This window comes from Arachis stenosperma, chromosome 9, assembly GCF_014773155.1.
Source record: "Arachis stenosperma cultivar V10309 chromosome 9, arast.V10309.gnm1.PFL2, whole genome shotgun sequence".
Taxonomy (NCBI): domain Eukaryota; kingdom Viridiplantae; phylum Streptophyta; class Magnoliopsida; order Fabales; family Fabaceae; genus Arachis; species Arachis stenosperma.
Window position 1 is genome coordinate 153,524,958 of NC_080385.1, and position 25,456 is coordinate 153,550,413.

General features: G+C 36.2%; 5 protein-coding genes across 6 annotated transcripts; 2 read left to right on the forward strand and 3 right to left on the reverse strand.

Moving 5' to 3' along the window:
* Positions 1–1,536: 1,536 nt before the first annotated feature.
* LOC130948707 (protein GFS12) lies at positions 1,537–9,534 on the reverse strand. 2 transcript variants are annotated; one of them, XM_057877551.1, is made up of 16 exons: positions 9,238–9,533; positions 9,042–9,133; positions 6,854–8,944; positions 6,400–6,727; positions 6,079–6,294; positions 5,897–5,969; positions 5,602–5,807; positions 5,453–5,515; positions 4,787–4,992; positions 3,836–3,947; positions 3,197–3,718; positions 2,773–3,083; positions 2,435–2,678; positions 2,276–2,349; positions 2,026–2,164; positions 1,537–1,841 (listed from the first exon to the last, which is right to left on the reverse strand). In XM_057877551.1, the coding sequence occupies exons 1-16, from the start codon at positions 9,367–9,369 to the stop codon at positions 1,689–1,691; spliced, it is 4,962 nt and encodes a 1,653-aa protein (XP_057733534.1). In that variant the 5' UTR covers positions 9,370–9,533; the 3' UTR covers positions 1,537–1,688. The 2 variants fall into 2 exon arrangements, 1 of the variants encoding a protein (XP_057733534.1); XR_009073172.1 differs by having other exon boundaries at positions 1,743–1,841; positions 2,276–2,342; positions 9,238–9,534.
* A 1,038-nt stretch (positions 9,535–10,572) lies between these two features.
* Positions 10,573–13,277, reverse strand: LOC130947666 (transmembrane emp24 domain-containing protein p24beta3). The gene is made up of 4 exons (XM_057876369.1): positions 12,858–13,277; positions 11,329–11,515; positions 11,118–11,225; positions 10,573–10,905 (listed from the first exon to the last, which is right to left on the reverse strand). Exons 1-4 carry the CDS (start codon positions 13,077–13,079, stop codon positions 10,772–10,774), a joined length of 651 nt encoding a protein of 216 aa, XP_057732352.1. The 5' UTR covers positions 13,080–13,277; the 3' UTR covers positions 10,573–10,771.
* A 1,092-nt stretch (positions 13,278–14,369) lies between these two features.
* On the forward strand, positions 14,370–16,729 carry LOC130950619 (perakine reductase-like). Its single transcript, XM_057879172.1, has 7 exons — positions 14,370–14,546; positions 14,866–15,036; positions 15,242–15,445; positions 15,579–15,751; positions 15,931–16,027; positions 16,103–16,256; positions 16,352–16,729. Exons 1-7 carry the CDS (start codon positions 14,490–14,492, stop codon positions 16,531–16,533), a joined length of 1,038 nt encoding a protein of 345 aa, XP_057735155.1. The 5' UTR covers positions 14,370–14,489; the 3' UTR covers positions 16,534–16,729.
* A 628-nt stretch (positions 16,730–17,357) lies between these two features.
* On the forward strand, positions 17,358–18,369 carry LOC130947974 (early light-induced protein, chloroplastic). The gene is made up of 3 exons (XM_057876689.1): positions 17,358–17,611; positions 17,712–17,795; positions 17,901–18,369. The coding sequence occupies exons 1-3, from the start codon at positions 17,459–17,461 to the stop codon at positions 18,243–18,245; spliced, it is 582 nt and encodes a 193-aa protein (XP_057732672.1). The 5' UTR covers positions 17,358–17,458; the 3' UTR covers positions 18,246–18,369.
* A 586-nt stretch (positions 18,370–18,955) lies between these two features.
* Positions 18,956–25,223, reverse strand: LOC130951303 (uncharacterized). Its single transcript, XM_057879954.1, has 18 exons — positions 24,747–25,223; positions 24,198–24,434; positions 23,838–23,901; positions 23,615–23,744; positions 23,376–23,520; positions 23,003–23,224; positions 22,841–22,925; positions 22,291–22,393; positions 21,896–22,021; positions 21,703–21,816; positions 21,001–21,119; positions 20,795–20,882; positions 20,618–20,710; positions 20,400–20,489; positions 20,109–20,228; positions 19,941–20,032; positions 19,780–19,837; positions 18,956–19,397 (listed from the first exon to the last, which is right to left on the reverse strand). Exons 1-18 carry the CDS (start codon positions 24,934–24,936, stop codon positions 19,320–19,322), a joined length of 2,154 nt encoding a protein of 717 aa, XP_057735937.1. The 5' UTR covers positions 24,937–25,223; the 3' UTR covers positions 18,956–19,319.
* Positions 25,224–25,456: the final 233 nt, after the last annotated feature.

The following is a 25,456-nucleotide window of genomic DNA, read 5'->3' on the forward strand; positions in this document are numbered from 1 at the left end:
TCACAGTTTTCTTCTTAGGTGTTGCTCTCTTCTTCTTAGGTGTCATTTTCTTCTTTTTCGGTGTGTTCTTCTTACTCTTATTCCTTGGCCTTAACTCCTCACTACTACTGCTGCTTAGTGTCTCATAACCAGGTGGGGGAGGCTTATAAGCCTCATCTTCAGCACTCTCATAGCCCTCATCAGTGGAGGAATAATTCAAGTCTACAGGAGCAGCCCCTGCTTCATCCACATCTGCCTGCCTCACATGATGCTCAAAATACACATGCAACTCATCAGTTTCTAAATTTGCCATCTTGTTATCACACATTTGGTTAATTTCTTTGTCACCTTTTAAAATGTGTAGTCCAGCCTCTAGATAAGGGGCACCGGGGTCTAGTCAATACATAGCCTTGTACTCTGTATATCCTAACCCTTTGAACATCTCCTCAAAATCCTTAAAATTAACAAAGTCAATGTCCAACTTGGGGAATCTCTCTACCTTACCACCACAGTAACTGAGCATTAGATTATCGTCTCTATTAAACCACCCCCATGGTGAAATACTGGTATAATCTCAACAGCCATCTGCAATATATAAACTTTACTTAGTAACCCATAATTAAATTATTGTTAACAGACATTAATATACTCAAAACAGATAAAAAAACTTTACTCCAAGTGATGACCCAACCCTAGTGAAAGTGACTGTTCTTCACAAATGTAAACAAAGTATGCATATCATACTTTATGGTGGTCCATGGTAACAATACTTCATTCAGATAAACAAATGAAGGACCACATTGATGTCGTTTACAAACAGTTGTACAAACTCACCTCTTAAAACGGAAGTGCAGCTCTGTCAGTAGCACGTCACCACCTCCGTCAGCAAACGCCACGTTACTGCACAGTTACGTCGTCCTCGCCGGCTCTCCTTCTTCGTCGTTATCTGATGGGAAGCTTGACAGTCTTTAGGGTTTATGGTAATTCTTTGTGTGTATGAGGGCAAAGAGTGAGAGCGTGTGATACTTCAGGGAGAGAATGAGGAATGTATGTTAGAATCTGATTCCATCGTGATTCAAAACGGCAACGTTTTTGATGATTGTGCAAGGACCCAATTGTCCCATCAAATCGTTTGAATCCACGTCAGATAGTTACCGTTACACGTAGGATTTCTCAATTACATTTCACGGAGAGGGACCTATTGGTCACACGGAGAAAATCGATAAGGGCCGCGTTGTTATTTTCCAATGGTTAGGGGGCGCCAGGTCAATTTTGTAAATGGTTAGGGACCGGGGAGGGATTTTACTCTTTTATATATTACGAATAAATAGATTTGGTTCCACCATTTGCAAAACAAAGACGTGTCTTTGCTTAGCTGCTTTGTACTTGGATGGATGAAAGATCAGCATTTTCTAAACGGGACCTAATGAACCTATCTAGTTATCTTTGACTTTATTCAAAATATTAATCTAAGTTTACACTGGGCTGTTAAATCTGTGTCATCTATCATAAAATATTATTCTTTTTAGGCAGTGGGCGGCTCCGACTTTTCCGACATCTGAAAAGAAAAGTTTTAAATTATAACTACCAACCGACAAAGTTTTTTACTGTTTAGTTTCTCGATAAACCTGTAAACGGGATTTGCTTGCCATGGATGAATCATAAAGCATAGTGATGTACAATGAATAATAAGGAAATCAATAGCATATTTAACAACAGATTCTCAAATAACCATCTTCTGTCCCAATGAGAAACAATCGAGAGAATGGAAGTATACTAATACTTGATAATGCTGACAAGCTCCTCATTCCATTGTTATCTGAAACATAGAGCTTCTGGGGAATGATATGATGCTGTCCATCCTGTGTCATTCATGAAAACCATACGCATCATCATTATAAAAATTCGCAAGGAGAGACCTTTCATATAAATGCAGAGTATAATATAACTAATGCAAGAATGATATAACAAAAGCAAGAAACAGCAGGATTGTTTTGACATCTAAAGAAGCTGCTAGACAAGCAAAATAAAGATATGCATTCATACTATTTCATTGGCAGATTTAGGCAAGGAGAGAAGGCCAATCCTATTCCGGGAAATCGAAATAACATCTTGGCCCCATATGGCGAAACTGGATATGCCATCTGAAGGACCTCTGAAAATAATGGGCTGCGATGGCAAATTCCTGCAAAGTTAATAAAATTGATGAGCAACACCATATGTGGACGGACAAGATAAATGAAAGAAAGGGATAACTTTATGACAAGACTGCAATGAATTGAAGGTGATAACTCACATTCTTAAATCCCAGACTCTTAAAGTTCTGTCAAGAGAGCTGGATACGAGCATGTGATCCTCGGGTGCTGCCAACTTCAAATAAAGTTATTGATGAAGTATTGTGCAAAATCAAATAGGGAGTTCTCTAATATTTTGAACATAATCACAATGAACATACTTTTGTTACATATCCATCATGAGCTCGCCAAGAGGAAATGACATTTCCACTCTTTGCATCAAATAATTTACAATGACCAGAACTTAGTCCAGCTGCAATAAAAGATGGCAAAGTGGAAATTCCACCTGCACGCATCTTGTCAGATCCAGAGGAACAAATGGAAGAAATAAGGGAAGGGAAACTAGATTCATTAGATTCTCCTCTCCACATATGAAGCTTTTGGCCTCGAGCAACATCAATAAACCTGTAAAGTAGAGGAAATAAATCAGAAGTTGGGGTGCATCAACATATTTTCTAATGTATATGCAATTGAAATGGTATGTAACAGTTAATTTCACCTGAGTGAACCATTTCCAGTGCCAACGGCAAGTGTTTCAGCCGCATCTAATAGATGCATGCAAGTATAAAGGCTTGAATCAAATGTACTAGACAATATTCCATTTGACAGTGTATTCAAATTGAGCATGTTTGCCTGGTCAATGTTAATTTTTGATGCAGCGGATAGATCATTTGTAGTATGGGCAGGATCTGTTTGGGACTCTTCAAATACTGATATTTGCTTCCCTGTTTGACTATTCCAAATATGAACTGTTCCATCACAAGACGCCACTCTTCCACTAGATGATAAGATGCAAATATTGTTCACAACCTAAAATTTGAGATAAACAATAAATATGAAGAACAATATATTAATTAGACGTATTTCATTACACTAGTTACTAATACTCAGTATCATCTTCAGAAAAATATGGAGAACCAAACCTCCTCATGTCCATAATAGCCAGAAAGACAGTTAGTTCGGCTTAGTTCCCACTTCTGAATAGTTCCTTTATACCCTTGACCAATTCCTGCAGTGAAAACAGTACTTTCATCTTGATCAACAGCTAGAGACCTCACTGCTCCATGATTCGCACGTATAGAGTATATCACAGATGCTCTGATCTTCCATGGAAGGTCATCTTTTTGAATCCCCACCCGCCCGAGAAATTCAGGTCCATCCCATACGGTGGCGGGGCTGGGGAACCAAAACCAGGGTTCTTGGTTAAATTGGTATGGTGTGTCTTCTTGCGTTGCTACTTGACTCTGACTGCGTTTAAAATATTGTCTCTGAGGAATCAAGTTCTTAGCACTTTTACTTCCTTGGGATTGTGGAATTGACCATCCAACGCCATTAAGCAACAGCTTTGCCGGAGTGTATTCAGAGGTGGAACCCTGGCCAAATGTGGATCTTCTACCAATAAAATTTTCTGAACTGCCTTTTGATGATTCCCCTGCACATTCCCACTGAAGAATGACCAGTTTAGAATAAGCAAACAAGAAAGAATATGAGGTTACAGCATCACATCGACAAAAACACATATATCAACTTATATGGGGAGAAAGACAAGGTAGAAAACTTACCTTCCAATTATGCTGGCGTAGAAGAAATTGTTCAAGTTGTAACCATGTAGCACAACATTGACGAAGTTTCTCTATCCCAAGAAGAGAGGCAAACGAAGGATAGAGAACCAACCTGCAAATGAACCAAAAGATTGTACATTGATAAAAATTTAACAAAGTAAAAAGCAAACAAGAATAAAATTTACAGTGGGAATTAATTGCACTTTTGATGACACCTTAACTTTTTTATCCATTTGTAACCATCCTTTCACTTTACAAAATTAATTTTTGTGTGTGTGTGTATGTGTGCGCACACGCCACATAAACCCAAAACGAAAAAATATTAGTTCTCATGGTTTCAGGTGCTTGAGTATAGTATTTGAGACTCTGGAATGAAAGATCTGCCTAGGCCAAATTTGAAGACCTGCTGTCTCCTAGACTGAGGTTGAGTTATGACTGAAGAACATTATTGGTATTTCGAATAATATGTTCTATCAATAAGAAAAGCTCATTGCACATGCTTCTTGAATTTTGAGTTAATTACTTGCTCTTGTGACAGACTGACAGGGGGGGCACATCAAGATGGAACTGCAATTGAGTAAAAGAAATCGAGGTAGTATGGTTCACTTGATGGTTGTAGTGAGTGTAAATATACACAGGGACGCTCTAGGACCAAATTCAAGAAATCTACCGACTGGTATTATCAACTTGTTTTAGTTAAGCATTTTAAACAATGAATTTTGCTTTTATTTGGGATCTCGACTATGGATTTTGTTTGACATAAACCATAATGTGACTCAGAAATTTTTGTTTTCTCTTGCATGATTTGCTTCTCCTCAACTTACCTTAAATATTATTCTACTTTCTCCTCAACTAGAGGCTAGATTTCTAGTTCCTTTCTCTAGATAGCCAGCAGATTAATTTCCCCAGCATAAAATAAATCTTAGACTAAAAAGCAGATTTGTCACTCACACTAGATCCATTCGGCTTTCAATTTGCAAGTCCCCACCAATTTTTAGTTTGGCAACCTTCAAATTTCTGGTAACAGTAGTTGAATCTTTAGAAAGTTGCTGGAAAGCAAGCTCATCAAATAGTTCTTTAAGCTTTGGTAGAATATGCAATACTGTCAAATCTGCCCCAATTCGCTGACATATTGCAAAGAGAGTAGTAGCAGCAACCTGAGAAACAGGAGGCAAGTACAAGTATTTAAAAACTAAGTGATTAGCAAATGGATGAGATGCATGTTGGAAATGAAATGGAGCAGAAATCAACACATTATCAGGAAAGAATTTGAAATGCAACTAAGGGGAATTGCAAACAAACAATTTGGAAGAAGTGTCTCCCTAGAGCAAAGAAGTCTGTTTTATATGCAATGCTCCATAACAACATCCATGAGCCAAGGTACAAACTCCAATCCCTCACACCATAACTCTATTTGTACCGTTCCCATAAACAACGCAATAACAAAATCTATTATGCTAATGTAAAAACCGTAATATTCCTTGGTGACTTGTGAATTATGATCCAGTATAAATAGTGAAAAGTCCCAATTGGAAAGGAAGATATAACAAGTGTAGAGCCATTTAAACCAAGGAATGAGTAATGGAATTAAACAAACCAATGGATAATTTGAAGAACCTGAAGCACGGCAATGTCCATATGTTTCTGCATAAGAACCCTGATGAGTACACAATTTTGGTCCTGCTTATTTACATCAAATTCAATAATTAATGTTTATACAATACTTTCTGGCAGTTAAAAGCATTTTGCAGAAACGAAAATCATACTTCAAACAGCTCCTTTACAATAATCTCTTCTGTCAAGAAAGGTAAAAGGCCATCTAATGTCATCATGCAATCAATAAGTGCTAAAGCACTCCAACTCTGGACAGGATCAGGCTTCTTCATGCTTGACATATCAATGAACGAGCGAACAACATTTTTTAGTAATGGTAGCATCTGTTTTACAATAAAGGATTCTCCAAAAATGCCACCTGAGAAGTCCAAAAATGAGAGAGGCTTACAAACTGAAGACCTCAGTATGAAAAGATATAAACTATGAAGGCAAATTAACTACGAATACCAAGTCTGACCAGCACATCAATGCCATCAGCACAAAGTCCTTTACCAAAACAGTAAACAAGAGGCAAGATTGTCTGATTCATAAAAAAAGGTCAGTGAACCAATAATTACTGAACTGAGGTGGGTGCGTACAGACTAATAAAGGAGTGCATAGTCTTGACTATTGATGCAAAACAAATTAACCTGGTGGATGGTAATAGGTACTCCAAGCTCCTCACTAGAACCAACTAGAAGGACAGAGGCAGATGCAGCTGAACTTTTATCCAGAGAATTATACAAGTTTGATAAAACCAATGGGTGAATAGTTTCCAGGTATACTTGTTTACCAACTCGGTTCCATATTTCACGTACAAATGAATCTTGTAAAAGGGAAACCTTTAAATGTAGATGACCTGTTGTCTGCAAAAAAGACATCTAAATAAGAAGTCCACAGAGATTACAAAGGAACAGAAAAATATAATTCTCCAGACTAATAAAATTCGGAAGATGAGTTTCAGAACTAGCCTGCAAAATCTTCTGTATGGTTGGCAAGATTAATTTCTTCACTGCTTTTTCTTTTAAGCATTTCATAAATTCTTTCAGTAGTATATATGCCCATTCAGCTTCAGCATCATTCACAGTATTGACTACAAGTGGTAAGCAATAAGTAGTGCACATTTCAGCTGCTAATGAGCCCATTTCTCTGAGAGCTCCCTTCTTTGCAAGATTTGTGGCATAACGAAGGCGGGTCTCATCCTTAGCAACAAGCTGAAGTGGGGCAAGAAACGTGTAGGAGGACTTTATTGTCTTTGGAAAATAAGGTGATTCCAGAAGAAATTTGGCTGAAGGCCTCCTGCATAGCACAATATTAATAAATCAACAGCAAGACAGAGACAATGACTCACAAAAGTTAACATCTAATCAAGCTCAAACACATGCATCCAATTGCATATCAGTACATGTGTGCAGACACAGATACCTCGTCCAATCCTTTTGTATGCATGCTTCAACAAGTAACCTAACATAAGGAGGTAGTTCACAAAGAGATCCTGGTAAGGTCCCATCTTCCAAGTACATCGCATATGAGGTTGAATCAAAGAGGGGACTAGAAAGATGAAGTTCTGCTAAGAGACAACCAACAGAAAAAATGTCCCTAGCAATATCTTCAGAGCTAACTTTTGAGGAAGACAATTTTTGCCTCCAAAGCAAATAGTCTGGATATCCTGGCGAACCGTCATCTTCTTCCTTCATATGCTGAATCAAAGAAATCAGATTCATTTTATATGGCAGCAAGTAATTTCTGTCAGGCAAAGATAATTTGCATATGCTTTTGTTAATTGACTGCTTTGTTGGATCACCCTGTGTTTGATTTAATGGACACTGATAACAAGAATTCAAATGCCTAGCATGCTCAGAAAATGCAGATGCTTGTTCTAGTTCTTGTAGATAGGCAGCATCAGACAGGAGAGTCGTCTCTCGCAGTATTTCATTTTCCTGGCTCCAAACTTTAGCATATTTATTGGTGGCATAACGACATGCAGTTGAAGTGGCAAGACGAATGGGGTGAGGTCGTGTAAAGAGCTGACGACGTCCCGTTGACCTTGGCATCGTAGGTTCTGATATAGGAAGCATAACATTCTTTGCAGCAATAGCTGCTTGCCCAGACATTTTGTACCCAAAGGTTATATCTATCCATAGATGGAGTTGAAAAGAAACCCTATTACTTTCTAATGCCCAACGATGCAATTTAATGAAATTCTCTGGAGTCTCAGCCCAAGAAGGTACAGCCAAATCAGCCATTCCATCATGAATCGACCTAAATATTTGGGCATCACAGTAGAACTCTGGAATGCACTCATCTGGGGTCCATTGATAGAGCCTCTGCATTGTGGAAGGATATTCGTTAGGTTCATAAACTGAACGAACAGCCATTCGGAGTACACTCAAAGGCAGCCTTCTTGCTTTATAACTGCACACAGCCAGTTCAGAGAGGCATTCATCTGACACATGATGAGGTATTTCAGATGTTGAATAGGTGAAATCCAACTGTTCATCACCTTTTGCTAAGCGCCATTTGCTCTTGCTCAAGTCTCGCCATCCTGCATCACAATTATCATCAGGTTTGGTGCTAAAATCAATTACCCAAGGCATTACTGGATGAAATGTATGGTCTCCCCACCTTCTGCCTGCTAATCTGTTTAAGATAAGTAAATACTCAAAATTACTCAACTCTCCTTTCCACCAATGATGGAAGCTAGAATGCCAATCTATTGACGGTGAAAGCTTTAAATCAGCATAAAGACCATTAGAATGGCAACCACTATTGTAACAACTAATTTTTGCAGGGCTTGAATTAACGTCTTCACTCTTTTGTAAAGTTGAATTAAATTCCAATGTAGGTTCATTCCATAATCTCAGCCAAGACCATAATGAGTCAGTCAACATGATATTGGATGGGCATAAGTTGCCATGACAAACCCCTAGACCGTGAAGGTATACCAAAGCTGAGAGCAGCTGATATATAAGAAATCCTCTATGCCAGTCAGACTTAAAGGCACTGGGGTTAAAATGCAGAATATTCTCGAGATTGTATGGAGTCTTTGGAAGCACCATGTTAACATGATCAGATGATTTAAAAAATGCAAGGACAGGGGCAATGTTTGGATGCCTCAAGGAGCCGGGAAATGTGTCCTCCTGAAACGATGGCAAGCCAATTAAGCTAAGGAAATTTGTGCTGTCCCTTCCTGAAGCTTTCCCTTCAATCCAGATATCAAGCGAATCCAACACATGATCTTCCATTAACCCAGACAAGAAATCAGTGGCAACCTCTTGGATGGTAGAAAATGAAGAAACTTCCACGCGGGAAATGGGGGCCAGTGAAGTGATTATCCTGAAGCAAGAAAACTTTCCAGAATGACTACAACTTGTGCTCATGGAAGATGCTCTTTTGGTTTCAGCATCTGATGATGAAGCCATTCCACCATTTTGCACATTAGGACCACATTGGCTCGTGCCAGTATCAGGATCACTACTCCTAGTTCCTTCATCACTATCCAAAATATACTCATTTCTGCAGACAGAACAATAATAGCAAATCACAAATCACAAATAAAACCGCCATCATTTAAACAATAAAATTAAAATTCAGAAATAGAGAAGAATCGTACACATAATTGGAGAAACAATTGCTGTGATGAGACCGCGTGTACTGCAATATAAATTGACCGGATGAAGCTTCACTGCCAGCTGTACCAGAAATCTGATTATCCGAAAACAAAAAATAGAGATTAAGAAAAATGAACAAAAGAATGATCTGAAAATTCTCAGAGAGAGAGAGAGAGAGAGAGAGAGAGAGAGAGAGACTTGGACGACGGCGGAAGAACCGAAAGGGAAAGGGGAAGAGGAAATGCCATAATTGAACAAGAGTTGGTCGGAGAAATCGGAGTTGATTCGAAGCTGGAGGCAGTCGAAGCAGTAACAACAGTGTTGCTCCATGACGAACTCGCTCAGCTTAACTGAGTCAACTCAGCGAGTTCACTCCATTAACAGTGGTTTCTTCACGCATACTCAATACTCATGCTCCAACCGCCATCAAGTAAGTACCAGCGTTGCAGCTGAAACCTCGCGACTCCAACTCCTTCCCTTTCAAGTAAATAGTCTTCATATGTAAGGTTATTTCAGTCATTCTAAATGTACTGTGTTAAATTATGACAAGGTATTATTCGGTATTGTATAAAATATACGGTTATATTATTTTTCAGTATAATTTTTTAAAAAAATTTGTAACTAAATTCTTTTATTTTTTTAAAAATAACTTATTTAATTTTATGATAAATTAATATATTTAAATTTCTCAAGAGTATTCTCACTTTTTTTCTTGAAAATATCTTTTTTTTTTATTATGAAGAGAGGTGCTTAATTTGTTTGGACGTAATCAGTAGTCTACCTTTTACTTTCTTGATTAGAATTTTTTTCATCGAATGGCCTTATAATCATAGCATGTTTTTTATTTAAAAAACTTGTTTGATAATCAAAATTTTAAAATTTAGTACGAAATTTGTTAAAATCCCGTTTATCAGTTTGGGAAAATAGCTTAATTAAACTACTTTTTAAAAAATAACTTAAATAATAAATAACTATATTAAAAATAGCTTATAAATAAATTATTTTGTATTTGAGATTTTAGTTTTACAAGTGTTTATTTTATAAAAATGTGACAAAAAATAGTAATATTATAAGAAAAGTCATTTTTTTTAACTTCTCTATAAGTTCCTAAATAGCTTCTTAAAAAGTTACAATTTAGTTTTGAAAAAATTGCACCAGACATTAATATTACTACTTTTCACAAATCAAAAGCTCAAAAACTCAAAAAAAAAAACTATTTTGAAACTTTCCAAACGGAGCTGTGTAATAAACTTTCATCTACTTAATAAGTAATTACCTATCATTATTTCGAATAGAAATAGAAAAAAATTGAAATAATGTCTTGAATCTTTTCTAAACTTAAATCAAAGCCAAAAGTGTTCCTACTAATGCTATTAGTTGTTAAATTCTTAGTAAATTAGCATAATTTGAAGGAATCATTCGTATTATTAGAATTGCCGAATGTCACTCCAATCATTCAACAAACCATAACCTACAGATTCCATATTAAAACGATAAATAGATAATAATAAAAAGCAGAAGCATAGCCGCATATGGTATAAATTCTGTAAATCCATTGAAATGAAAACTAAAGAATCTAACATTGTTGTGGATTATCGTAATACACAAGTCACAGACTTCCTTGGAAAGTGAAAACAGTGGTCACAAAGAACACAACACTGTTGCTAAATAAATAAAGAAGGAAGCCATAATGTTAAGGAGGAGGAGGAGGAGGAGGAGGAGGAGGGGAGGCTTAGACGCGGTTGTAGGCCACGGACTTGCTGAAAAGGCGCCTGATGTATATGACCTGAAGTGCACTAACACCAGCCAACAGAAGGTACTCTCCTACGGTGTAGAATATAACACGCTTTCGTGTGCTCTCATTCGCTACAAAACGCAAAAGGAATTTGAATCAATATAATCATGTAGCTCAAGTTCAGCTTCTAACTATGTAATTAACTAATTATCACTTTCTTGATTCTAACTGGCAAAAAATGGGGCAAAAGCAAAGTACTCACAAGTATGAGAAACTAGATACCTAATAGATAGATTTCCCCCAATAACAAAGGTGCTAGAATTCAGAAATCTAAACTACTTACTGTGGCGATGCCTTGCATCACGAGCTTTCAAGTACTTTTGCTCAGCTGTAACAGATTCTAGTGCCTCTCTGAGCTCAGCGATTTTTACATTAATTGGGTCCAAATGCTCTGCAAATCATCAACAAGAATTCCATGAAAATCGTAATGACGTTACCGCTTATGCCTAAACATATGGATATACCACAAAAACCTCCTTATGCAGAGAACATACCATCTTTGGCAAGATCATGCTCAGATGGAATATGACCAACATGGATGTAGAAAGAAACAGTCTCAGGTGTTGAGTGAGGGTTGTGAAAACAGAATTTATACATTCCATGTGTCGGGGCTTTAAATTGGAACTTGTCACCAGAGGTCCCCTTGATATTTTGGACTGTATTACCAGCAGGAGATGTCACCTGCAGATAACTGAAAAATTAGCATATCTGAAAGTCAAAAGTTACAAAACAATAAGCAAATTTGGGCAGCCATTCTGACTGCTAATGGCTGCTAAACCACAATGGATTCATACAAATAAATAAACAAAGATGTCTGCCAATTAAAATGCCACTATATTAGCACACATCGTTTAGACTGCATGCAGAGTAAGGGCCTCCAACAGACCACCAGCTTCTAAAGGAAAAAATCAAGCTTCAAGGTATTACGCCGTACTATTCCATGATTAACCTTTTACTCTATGTTATTAATCCTAAAGCCTGACCTTGCAATAAATTCTCTATATCCTTTTGAAAGGGTGGGAAGAATAAATTTAGTGCATGTTTGAAAAGCCAGTGGGAACTGCCTAAGACACACTGGTGATTATTTAACATCAAAGGGGGTGTTCAAATTTTGAACCTTGACACATAGAAATTTCATTAGAGGCTTCCAAATTTCAACATATTTTTCCCGATATAAAAAATGCAACTTAACAGAAGATGCAAAGCAAGCCAAATAACACGAGTTAGTATAAATTGCTTTCAGCAGGCTAAACAAAAACAAATCCATTCCCTTAAAATTGTTAATCAGTTCTAAAAAGCACCTCCATGGGCACCTAGACTTCAAACGTGTATCAGTTCTAAAAAGCACCTCCATGGGCACCTAGACTTCAAACGTGTATCAGTAATCAGTATCATGGTATGTTTATTCTAATTGACCTTCATTATAATTACAGCAAAATCTATCTACAAAACGCTATCAAATGCTAAACATCTGAAAAGCCATTGAACTGTTGCAATTTACAACTATATCAAACTATGAGTCCTAATTTTGTGACTGTATTCAGAGAGCCCTAATAAACAAAAACAAATCCATTCCCTTAAATTGTTAATCAGTTCTAAAAAGCACCTCCAAGGGCACCACCTAGACTTCAAACCTGTATCAGTATCATGGTATGTGTATTCTAGTTGACCTTCATTATAATTATAGCAAAATCTATTTACAAAACCCTATCAAATGCTAAACATCTGAAAAGCCATTGAACTGTTGCAATTTACAACTATATCAAACTATGAGTCCTAATTTTGTGACTATATTCAGAGAGCCCTAATAAACGCAATAGAAGCCAAACAATTTTTCAATTTTCCCCTCGCCCCAGAGGATACAAAATCCTAATAACTTCACAATTCAACCAACTAGCAACAAGTTCACAGCAAGTAACTGGATCAGAATGAGGCCCTAAACCCCAAAACTGCAACAAATACATATATTTAAAAAATATATATATTTCATGAACCCATGAGAGGGAATTGAGGTAACACTCACCGTGAAATCGATACCAGGGTGATCGGAGCCCCAGAAAATATCGTGGTCGACGACAACAAAGTTCCCCGAAATAGTGTCACCCTCATAAAGCACATACTCGTAGACGCACTCGACGTCGTTTACCGTCACCGATAGCGACTCAATGCCGCTAAAGAAGCTCATCATCAAACTCGCCAAAACCATCCACATCTTCGAGCTTCTCTTCCACTGCGTTTGCTCCATATCTTCCCCCCTCTTATTTATTTTTGGGAATTTTCTCTTCTGAAATCAAATTGCGATAAATTCGATGCAGTGGGCAAGTGAGAGGTGGTACCCAGATCTTAAAGTCAAAAACTTTGACAAAGTGTTGAGTACTTTCTTCGTTTCAGGTCTCTGCTAGTCCAACGCAACAAAACGGCACCGCCGTGGGTGGCTTCACGGATTTGATTGAGGTGTCGTTTATGAGAGCTTACGTGTGAAACGCATAGAGCCTACAGCGTGCAGCAGCCAATCAGAAACCTGGAATAATACTATGTGGGGACACTGTAAGTGAGTCAGCAAAAAAAAAAAAAAAACAAAATAGTGAGAATGTGAGATAAATACTACTATTTTAAAAAACTACCATTTAAATTTAAAAATTGTATTAGATATTAATATTATTATTTTTTATAAATAAAAAATTTAAAAAATTATTTTTAAAATTTTTTAAACAAACCCTAAATAAGATTCAAATTTAAAAATATTTTAATTAGATAATAGAATTTTAGTTTTATCAATTTAAACTATCATCATGTGATAAATATTTTTATTTATATATTATTATAAAAAATAAATTAAATTGATAGATATATTAGTGAGCGATTGAATACATAATAAAAAATGTTATTAAATTTAAAGTTATATTTTTTATATTTTAGTTATCTTTTAAATAATATTTAAAAAAATATAGTTTAACAATATAAAATATTACTTTAATTTTAATAATATTTTTTGAAACATCATATTTATGATACCATAATATAGTTATATTAAAATGATTCATTCTAAATTAAATCAAATCCTAATTAACAATATAGCATTAATTTATGCTGTTGTCTAATATGAAATCAAGGATTTAGATCCTCTAAAATTTAAATTTCACCTTAGAGAGTAAAGTATAATCTTTTACCCTTGAATAGTTTCTCTTTTATATTTATTCTTGATCTCACCTATAAAATCAATGGTGAGAGTCACACTTTATTCTCTAAAGTAAAATTTAAACTTTAGAAAATCCAAATCCTGAAATCAAATTCATTTGTAGTAATAATAATCTTAAAATAATTTTCTCAATTTCGTGTACGTCAATGTAAAATTACTAACTATTTAAAATCTTAATTTTCATAATGAATTAGAGATTAAAGCTTAAAATCTATGTCTCTCAAGTCTCAGCATTTTAAAAAAAAAAAAAAAGCAATTTCCACCTATAATGCTCGAAGCAATACAGTTTTTTGTGGTTGGTGATTGTGATTGACAACCAAACTGGACAATTAAACAATTGATGAAATCAACCTACGAATAACACATTGTTTTCTAATTAGATACTTAAATAGGAACATCTCTTTAATGTCTTCAACTTGCATCTTAAGCAGCACCAAAGCTCAATAGCAGTTAAAAATGGAGAAGACCAAGATTCATGTTCCCAGAGTTAAACTCGGTAGCCAAGGCTTAGAGGTAATTTTTTGCTATGATCCCATCTACAAATGCCTATAAGAGCCAAACAAGTTCATGTTCATCATCCAACGTTGTTATAGAAGAGTTTAATCAACTTTATTGAAGGAAGATTGTGTCTTTTCAGTTGATCCTTTTGATCTCAGATATCATTCATAATAGGACTTTGCACTAAGTAGTAAGCGTATCATGGTTTTGGCAGAAGTTGATATCTAGTAGCTTTTACCAAAAACATTTGTGTTCCTCTTTCCCAATGCAAATCATTGGTTTAGTATTTGTGAGAGAATAAGAACTCATTCTAATATTCGGTTATGGATTGCAGGTTTCTAGGTTGGGGTTTGGATGTGGAGGGCTATCTGGAATTTACAATGCCCCCCTTTCCCATGAAGAAGGATGTTCAATTATTAAGCAAGTATTCAATAAAGGTGTCACCTTCTTTGACACGTCAGATCTTTATGGGGATAATCATGATAATGAAATCATGGTTGGCAAGGTAACCATACCATACAATTAATTAATCTTAGCTTGTTTGTTCTGGTTCCAAACAAAGTCTAGCAGTTTGGTTAACATCTGATTCACAAAATAGATCACTCTTTAGAACTTGCAAATAGAATTTGGTGTAGGAAAACAAAAGCTGGAAGATTAAAATTTGATTCATATATATTGATTATTGAAGATTCCTTTACTTCTGCCCTTAGGCCTTAAAAGAGTTGCCTCGCGAAAAAGTTCAGTTGGCTACAAAATTTGGTGTCATTAACAATGGTGGGATGAATTTTGAAGTAAAGGGTAGCCCTGAATATGTGCGGAAATGCTGCGAAGCTAGCCTTAAGCGACTTGATGTCCAGTATATCGATTTGTACTATCAACATAGAGTTGACACTTCAGTGCCAATAGAAGACACTGTAAGTACTTAATGGTTTCGCTTCTATTATCTCTTGTTTGTTATGCAAGTTACATGCCTTTCAAGGAAGAACTTTATGACTATCTATGGTTAGTTATATGCTTTAAAATATGAGCTTTGTGATTGTGAAAAAGACTGGGGAGCTGAAAAGGCTGGTAAATGAAGGGAAGATAAAATATATTGGGCTATCAGAGGCTAATGTTGACACAATAAGAAGAGCACATGCGGTTCATCCTATTACTGCTTTGCAAATGGAGTATTCTTTATGGAGCCGTGACATTGAAGAAACTATAATTCCACTATGCAGGTAGTTAGCAAGAATAACATCATCATTCTTCTGTTGATTAATATTCTCACTAATCATGATTATAGTATACTACTCCAAGTTGATATGTTGATATGATGCTATGTTTTCTTTCTCTTTCAAATGTTGTATTTATAGTATATATTGCTATACTCTAACTAAGAAGCATTGTGCACTTGCAGAGAACTAGGAATCGGAATAGTGGCGTATAGCCCTCTTGGTCGTGGCTTTTTCGCTGGTAAAGCAGTGGTTGAGTCCCTTCCTAATCAGAGCTTGCTGGTATGTAACTACTAACTAGTGATAAACAAGTGCATAATACCATAATCTTCTCTAGTATGATGGATTCTGTAACAGGCTACGCATCCAAGGTTCAGTGAAGAGAATTTGGAAAAGAACAAGCCTTTTTATAAAAGAGTTGATGAGTTGGCTTCTAAACATTCATGCACTCCATCTCAACTAGCTCTGTCATGGCTTATTCATCAGGGAAATGACATAATCCCAATCCCAGGTAGACACTTCAGTTGTTAACAAATTCTGTCAACTAAATTTTTATTTACACAAAAGGGCTAATTGCTTTGTCATATATTTGATGTGATGTCATAGGAACTACTAAACTGAGGAACTTTGAGAACAACATTGGATCTTTGAGTGTAAAGCTTACAGAACAAGATTTGAGGGAAATTTCTGATACTGTTCCTGCCAATGAAATTGCTGGGGAACAAGAGTATAGTACTTTAGAAAAATACTCTTGGAAATTTGCAACTACACCCTTACCACCAAAGTAATTCTTCTGATAAAAATGTTGCAAATGTTGTGTTATGCATTGATTTGTGCTGTATTTGTATTCAATTCGACCACTATGTTTATCTCAACAAACTAGCCTGTGGGATACCCCCAAGAATGGTTTATAATAAGTAATGTGACAGCAAGTAAGCAAATAAGAATATAAAGATTTTACCCATGCTGTCAATATACTCAAAATAAGTTTTTTTTATTACTATTGCAGTTGTTTCAAATTTTATTAGTTTCCAATTGCCATGTGTTAGTCTAATGGAGGATAAAAGATAAATCTCTAATTATAAGTTGATAAAAATGTGCCAAAAAGGATTATGATTTTTTGTAGATTTATAACAAATAAAACGTGTGGTTTGTACTTAGACAAGCAGCACCTCTGGTGAAATTGAAACAATAAATGGCAACAAATTGTTGTTTCAAAGATGAGAACCAAAAAAAATAAAAAAGGACAAGAGTTTTAATTTCTTGTAGTGGCTGATTAATTATAATAAGCAACGTGCCAACTACCAAACCACAGCAAATGTACTTGGTAGTACCTAGAAGCCTATGGAACCTTCTGGTATTTACCAAGAAACAGTAGCAACTAATTGAGGTAGTGCAATGCTCCAAGTCTCCAAAATCATTGCAACCTCAGAATCAGAATCAGTGAGCATCACTCTCTGGTTCTGATGGAAGCCACGTCTATTGCTTTTAGCATGTGTGGACAATGGAACCCACGTGAACCAATGAACTTTATGACCCCTTCTATGCCATGACGTGGAACCTAAATATCCACCACTACACTTACCCCCTTAACTCTATATAACCAACCTTCATTCAACACTCTTCCATCATCTCAAGAGTGCAATTTGATACACACTAAGAAGCTTTCTGCGGTTTCACTTACAAGGTTATTAGTAACATACCAATCTAGCAATGGCTGTTTCATCTTATGCTATGCAATCTATCCTAGCCAGCCCTATGACCCGCACTCCTAGCAGGTCAAGGGTGAACCAATTTGGTGTTCCTGCTCTGTACATGCCTAACATGAGAAGGAATGCTAGCCTTAGTGTTCGATCCATGGCTGAGGTAAGTAGTGGTTGCATTTATGTGTTGTGGTTTCATGCTAGCTAGCTTTAATATGATATAATGGCATATGAATCATTGGTTTTCTTTTTGGGAATTGCAGGAAGAGCAGAAAGAACAATCAACTGAACCTACAAGCCCAGTTACACCACCACCACCACCAAAGCCTCAGCCTCGTTCACCAAAGGTGAGTACCATACCCTTAACAATTTAACAAATATAAAGTGTATCATAAAATTGGTTGTTAGAATCCTTTATTGACATGAATGATGTGTTTATGTGCAAATGGCAGATGAGCACAAAGTTCAGTGATGTATTGGCATTCAGTGGGCCAGCACCTGAGAGGATCAATGGAAGGCTTGCAATGATTGGATTTGTAGCAGCATTAGCAGTGGAACTATCCAACGGTCAAGATTTGTTGTCACAGATATCCAATGGTGGGATCCCATGGTTCTTGGGGACTAGTGTGGTGCTGTCCCTTGCTTCATTGATCCCACTGTTTCAAGGTGTTAGTGTTGAGTCAAAATCTGGTGGATTCATGTCCTCAGATGCTGAGCTTTGGAATGGTAGATTTGCCATGTTGGGCTTGATTGCTCTTGCTTTCACCGAGTATGTTAAGGGTGGTACCCTTGTGTAATCATTTTTAAGCCTCCTGTATTCTTATATTACCTTTTATCTTATGTTATGTATGTATAGAATTTTATAAAGGATTTTTCTGAGATAAATTCATGATCATAATTTCCCTTAAAGGAAAATTTCAATACGATGAGTAATCGATTATCCTTGTTGCACTTTGGAATAAAGGACACAATTACAAATATCTTGGTTTAAGAAGTTGGAAGCAGACAATAATAGTGATCCAAATAGACCCAAGAATCAAGATAAAGGAAAAATTGTACAAATATGTGACAGTTTAAATTCATTAGAAAATTGTGCAAGCTGTCTCATTCATCCATTTGAATTCTTCCAATATGCATTCTCATCCGTTCATTTCTCCGTCTTTCTCAACTAATATGCTTGTTGAAGTTGGCATTTTGTGAAAACAAGAAATTATTATCATTATCATCATCATCATTATTATTATCCATAAAAAGGCAAGAAATATTACCTTTCTCATGAATGGATTTTAATCTTTTAACCTTGCCATTTGAAGTACATAAAAATAAAGTTTGGTCACTTCTATAACAAAATTCACCATATTTTAGTTAGTTAAATTGAAAATACATTATCGTGCATTTCATATAATTTGGTGTGTCTAAATTAAAACTCAACATTATTTAATGATAAAGTAATAAGGCATAACTGCTTAGAATTAAATCTATCATCAGTAAATTTAGATTCTCAATATTCTTGACAAATGATAAAAATTTTCCTTAACAACATACGAGTAGAATTTACAAAGTTGTGCCTTGTGTTAACAACGAGCTCAGCTCAGCAAGAAAATAGATAGATTATAAGGAACGAACATCTACCAAACCTATTGACATGAATATTAGCATCACCACTTATTTAGATGTCTCATTTTCAATCTACGGTAAAGGACCTCTACACCCAAAATTTATGAACAGGAAAAGAATTGAGATTTAGAACAATACACATCTTAGAAGTAATTTTTGGGCCCTAATAGCTACATTTCATTTCATATCATGTATATGTACAAATATTCACCGACCAAGTAACGTGCTAGGCAGCCAAGTGCATATGCTCCTAACTATGGATCAAGCTGATACTCAGGCTTGTCAAAATCACCATTCCGGAGTGTGCTTCCCACCACCCCATTTTCAACACACTGCAATTCATTATTACAAAGTCAACAACAAAACCAAGTTAAGAAATCAGTGCCTTGTATCCAATGCCAAAGAAACTAAAATCACATTACTCTATGGACAAAATTGACCTAACATTATGTGGGTTAGGCATAAGTTGGAAGATTGAAACACATTTTCTATCCTTTAATTACTTGTTTTACAAGTTGAAGATCATGGGGTGGTCACTTGTAACAAACTGGCAAGTCTTCATCGAAACCAGCATGGCTTAAATTATGGATCAACTAATCATAATGGCTAATTATCCACCATAAAAAATACAGTAGCAAAATCAAGGGAATAAAAAAAAAAAGGAAATTTAGAAAGCAAGGGAGAAGGGGGGTGGTGGTGGAAAGAGAGACATACATCTGTAGGTAGATCAATTGGAAACAAATTTATGGCTGCTGGGTTGAACGTGAGTCCCCTGAAAGAGAAGCAATTTTACATTATAGACACAGACAGAACAAAATATCATCACAGATTAAAATCGACTATGCGATGTGTTACAAGGAGGCCAGGAACCATACCAACGCGATAGTACTAGCTGCCAGACATATGGAATAAAGAACTCCTCCGGATGACTCTCTTGTTCATATGTGAAGCGCAGTTGAGTGAACATCTGCCAAACAAGATAGAACCTAATTATACTCCCTATTGGAAATAAACCAGAATAACTTAATCTTACTCTATCTTACCTTCATTCCATCACCCCGCCAAGAACGACAATTGACAATTATCACCTGAAGCACTTCTTTTACGGACCAATCGCCACTCACTCTTTGAGCATCCATACGACTATTGAAAAAATCCAAGACCTGCAATATTAATAAATAAATTATATATTCTGACACTAAGGACTCATGAGATGATGCATCACAGAGACAATATTTCACAAATCTAACTGAAGATACAACAGAATTTGCTCTCTGAAATGAATCAAGATTTCGAGGATAAGCTGTGACTTAAATAAAATGCACTGCACGTACAGTATAAATGTTCTCAAGCAGTTCACTAAATCGTGGATGATTCTTGAATGGCTGAAAGACTTCCTGCCTATGCATTATTGCATATACTACCTGCTCGAATCACACAAGAAAGCACCAGGATAGGTGTAAAAGGTTATAATGTAAATTGTTTAATACAGTGAACCAGATAGAACTATATGTAAATCTGCAACCAATAAAAGTTGAAGATCATATCATACCTCGGGATTCCGAGGCAGTGCGTAAGTCAGGATTGCATTTATTATTTCCAGTACCAGCCTCAAGAAGTCAGTATAAATGTGCAATTCAGTTGACTGTACAAAAAATATAAATTAGAAAAAGAAATAGCCTAAAGTTTATAATCAAACGAATAATAGAAGTGCTTAGACAATACATACCATATCCTCTATTAGGCTGTTTCCCTCAATCAAGTTGCCTTTTTCATTATGGAGCTTATTATCTCTGCGATCTGCTAGTTTATTATACCTAATGTGAAGCAACAATATGGTCAAATTGTTAACTCAGAAACTGCAGTCAGTTAAGATATAAATATGAAATAGAGATAGTATATTATTACAGAGGCCAAGAGAAAAGGTAGACATACTTGCGTGAGAGCATATCAAAAAGGCTAACTAGTCTCTGAGACGCATATGCACTCAATCGGTGGACATGAGGAGCCATGTTTGCCAGAGTTGCCAAACATGTTGTATGCAGATAAACATCCTATCATATTGAAAACAAATTAAATGACCAAAGGAAAGGATATGTGAATAAAATAAAGAGCACTTTGAGTAGTTATATAAAAATTAACCAATTATGTAAATAGTGGTTCTAAGATTGAAATACACATCCCTTCTACTGGTATCCATGGGTAATTACTTACGAAGTCACTGTCTCCAATATACATAATTAAATATGATAAACAGATTTGAGTGCCTTCTTATATCTTACTCTCAGGTTTGTACAAGCGCAAACTATATTACTACAATTAAGAAATAGGGTGTCCCTTTACAGAAGCTACTTTCAGTATAGAATATCCTTAGTTCACACTAAATAAAGACATCAGTACAAATATGAGCCATAAGAACTAGGGACAAAGTAATCCAATAAAAGGGAAAGATGTCACGTCAGTATCATCAATAACAAAGTCATAAGAACAGAGAATCATATCAATTTACCTGTATATAGGATTTTATTTTATAAAATATATATGCAATTTCCAAAATAAATTATCAGTCAGCAGAGAAGTTTCATATAGGTGAGACAGAGACTGAGCTAATAGACCAGCTAAGTTTAAGGATCATACCCGAAGTTTAGACAAATTATACTGTACAGTTCTGATAAGAATTATGACCAAGAGGGAACCAAGAGAAGTCTGATGCAGAAGACGTTCCTTGTACCATGGAACACCAGTCAAAATCTATCCAGGAAAATAGCACATCAGCATTTAGGACATACTTGCAGTTTTACATAGTTCAGTGCCAAAAGACAACACCTACCAGTTTATGAATGCTTGCATTAAAAGAAGAATCTTGACTGAGTATGAGAAGTATAATCAGCAACATGTAAATTTGATTAGCTGTTCTCCTTGGAGCATTGTATAGAGCTTCCAGAATGGGCATTAACTGTTAATTTCATTAGATAGATAAAGATCACAATAAGGCTCAATTCTCAGTCATTGTAGAAGCAGCAGCAGGACTCATATGATTTAGAATGACTTGAGAAAGTGGCAGTCACATATATCATATCGATAATAAAGTAAATACATGAATCATAAAGTAATAAGCCTCCACAGGATTCTATTTCAAAGTCTTCTTTTGACTTCTAGATATATAACTAATTAATTCATTCCCACTTCCTCCATAGGGGAGACTTTAAGTTTGCTACCACATACCAAGGTATCCATGTCAGTCCGCACCAAGACATACTCCAGAAAGGCAGAATTTCCTTGCAGCAGTGAGTAAAGTAGAAGAACAGCAGCCTCATCAGCCAAGCATCTGTGGAGGAATAAAAGTGATAAGGTTTTAGAAACTGATGTGTTTAGAAGCACCAGTATATAATTAACGACACTTAATGCAAAACTGGAAGTCAATAACCAGGAGACACTAGGGACTCTAACCAAGAAATTGATGCACCAAGGACACAAATATCTTCTTTTGCTTTTCTTTTCTTTTCTTTTTTTTTTTCCATTTCCCTCTTTCCAATTAACATTAATTGGGTGAACAGAAAGTTATGAGAAACAAGCTCTCTTTTCTTTATTTATAATAAAACTTGTATACAACTATTTCATGGTCCAATCATCTCACACTAGGAAAATATAAATTTTTGAGTGATCATGATTACATACAACTACTGACATGCCAATTGTATTTCCTGGAGAATGAATCAAATGAATCCACAAGTATGCATGATATAGATGTAGTATAAGGGAGCAAGCTACTCACATGCCAAGTGTATCAAACAATGAAGCAAATGGCAATTTTACAAGTTGACCACAGTGTGCATTGCCCTCAACATCTACTCGATCCACTGCATTCAAACGACTAATGAAAATTGCTCACTTACTCAATCAACTGAATGAAGTAGAGATATGAAAGATATATTACATTCACAATCAACTGCATGCTCTAAGGCCTTGCAATAAGGGTTGTCGGAAAAATATTGATTTTCTTTGTTATTCTCAGTGGCAGAGTAATCCTCGCTCACAACACATTTATGATGATGAATGAGAACAAGAAGCACGTGAAGACTACTATCTGCTAGAGGATTTCTTGATCCATCACCCCTTGAACTAACCAAATAACTGATTGGCAGTAAAACAATATTTGCTGCAAATCAAGTACACACCAAAAGTAGCCCATCAGTAAGTTGCCAACCTCAAGACAAGAATCTTACAGCAACAAGAAAATTATGATATCAGAAAATGCATAATTGACTACACGGAATGCATAAACAGAAAAGTATATCAAGTGACCATACCAGCTGCAGAACCAACTCTCTGCAACACACTACTCTGGCTTCCTTCATAAAAGACAGAATAAGATGCCCTATTAAATGGAGCGCCACTGCGAGTAATGAAATTTAAGAGTAGTCTGCGAACAACTGAACAAACCAGAGAGCTGTCCTGCAAAATTAACAATACCATAACCTCAAATTCACTATCTGCAAATACAGAGTAACACGGCAATGAAGGTTCAGTTCATGTCTGGACTTCGAACCTGAGCCATTGCAGCATCAAGAAATGGGTTCACATCATGTGGTCCAGGAGACGGCCCACAGAGAAGCTGAGTTGACATTGCAATAATCATAAAATTAAGCAGCTCTAGATGCAGGACATATGTGTTGGCACTGTAATTTAAAGGAGAAAAACCTTCTAAGGACCAAATGTTCAAAATACTATGCAGAAACAACTAGCAGCTCCAGTTACCCTTATATACATACCTCACATCTACTGAAGCAATAAAGTTCAGGACATTCCGCATGACAAAATTTTCAATTGTTTGATCTGTATAAAATATCCAAAGCAAAAATTATGAAATCTGAATAATACTGGTAATAATGTAATATGCACATATACAGCCACAAAAAACAAAGAAAAAAAATTGAAAGGGATAAATAATTTTCCTTTAAAAGGAAAAAACTACACGCATATGAAACTGATGAAAAAAGCCGCGCCAGCCTCTATTTGAATCTTATACTAAAACAACACCCAAATCCATAGCATATATGAACAAAGTTAAATGAAATTAATATCTCAACAGATCATAAATCTAAATATGAAACGACAATTGCCACTCGTACCTCCCAAAACATCCATTGGTATAGTCTCATTATCATCGAGAGATAGATGTAGCTCGACATATTCGCCTCGGAAACTCTCAATCAAGTGCTTCAGAAACACCGAACTGATGTACGCTGCATTTACAGCCTTTTCATAAACAAAGGGCGGCACCCCGGAAATAGACATGGACTCCTGCAAGCTGCACGCCATATGGAACAAAATCTTTGCAAGATGCCTAGTTTGACCATTGTTTTTTGCTGCAAAGACAATTAGCAAAATAAGATTTTCCCATTAGAAACAAACTCAATCAACTTAACAGCATAATTAGCGTACTATGACCTAGTTCTATTAGAAACCCAATTTTTGTGACATAGCGTAACTAAATATCTGAACTCCGTCATAGTGTCATCATTCAACATTCTAGACCATAAATCTCAACAAAATTAAGTTCCTAGCAAACTCTATTACTCACTAATAGAACAATTGAAGCTCACCATGCAAGCCATTATCACTCTAAGCCTAAGAAAAACTGTGATCAGGGAAGTAGTAGCAATCGGAATAAGACTAACCCAATAGCTCACAAGCTTCTTGAACACGGTCACTGGGCCATTGAACATGGATGGGAAGCTCTAGAAGCTTCTGCCAGAACTCTGATGAAAGTGGGAAGGACTTGTCACCGATGAAGGTTCCGATCAGATACTCCGCCGTCTCCGGCGAGAAAGCTTCGCCCCTGCGAGGCGTTGACGGCGCCGACCCCATTACAGAAAATAGAAATAATAAGAGGTTTGTTTCGTCGCGATGCGTTTGGTTCTTTCGGCACCGACACTCGTTGAAATCCCGTTCAAAGCAACGGCATTGTGCGGAAACTCGCCGAAAGATCAAAAGGGTTTGATCCGAAGGCGAAAACGGAGATGGGTTTTGAAAATCAGGCGAGTTCGTAGAAAGGGAACAGAGTGTGTGCAGGAAGACGAAGACGAAGACGAAGGAGCTTCGATACGAAGCTGTTTGGCAGAGAAATGAGTTGAGTTAATAAGGACGTATTTGGAATTCGGATATGTTTCACGCGTTGTTCAACAAAACAAAATTTGGGTTTTGTCCTTGATCAAATTTCCCTATTTCTAAAGAGGCTTGTTACACATTAGAGTCTTTTAATGCGTTATTTAATTTCCAAAGCGCTACACTCACCGTGAATTATAAACCACTCCTCTTCCTCTTCCTCTTCCTCTTCCTCTTCACTCACCGTGAATTATGAACAACTCATCTTCATCTTCCTTTTCCT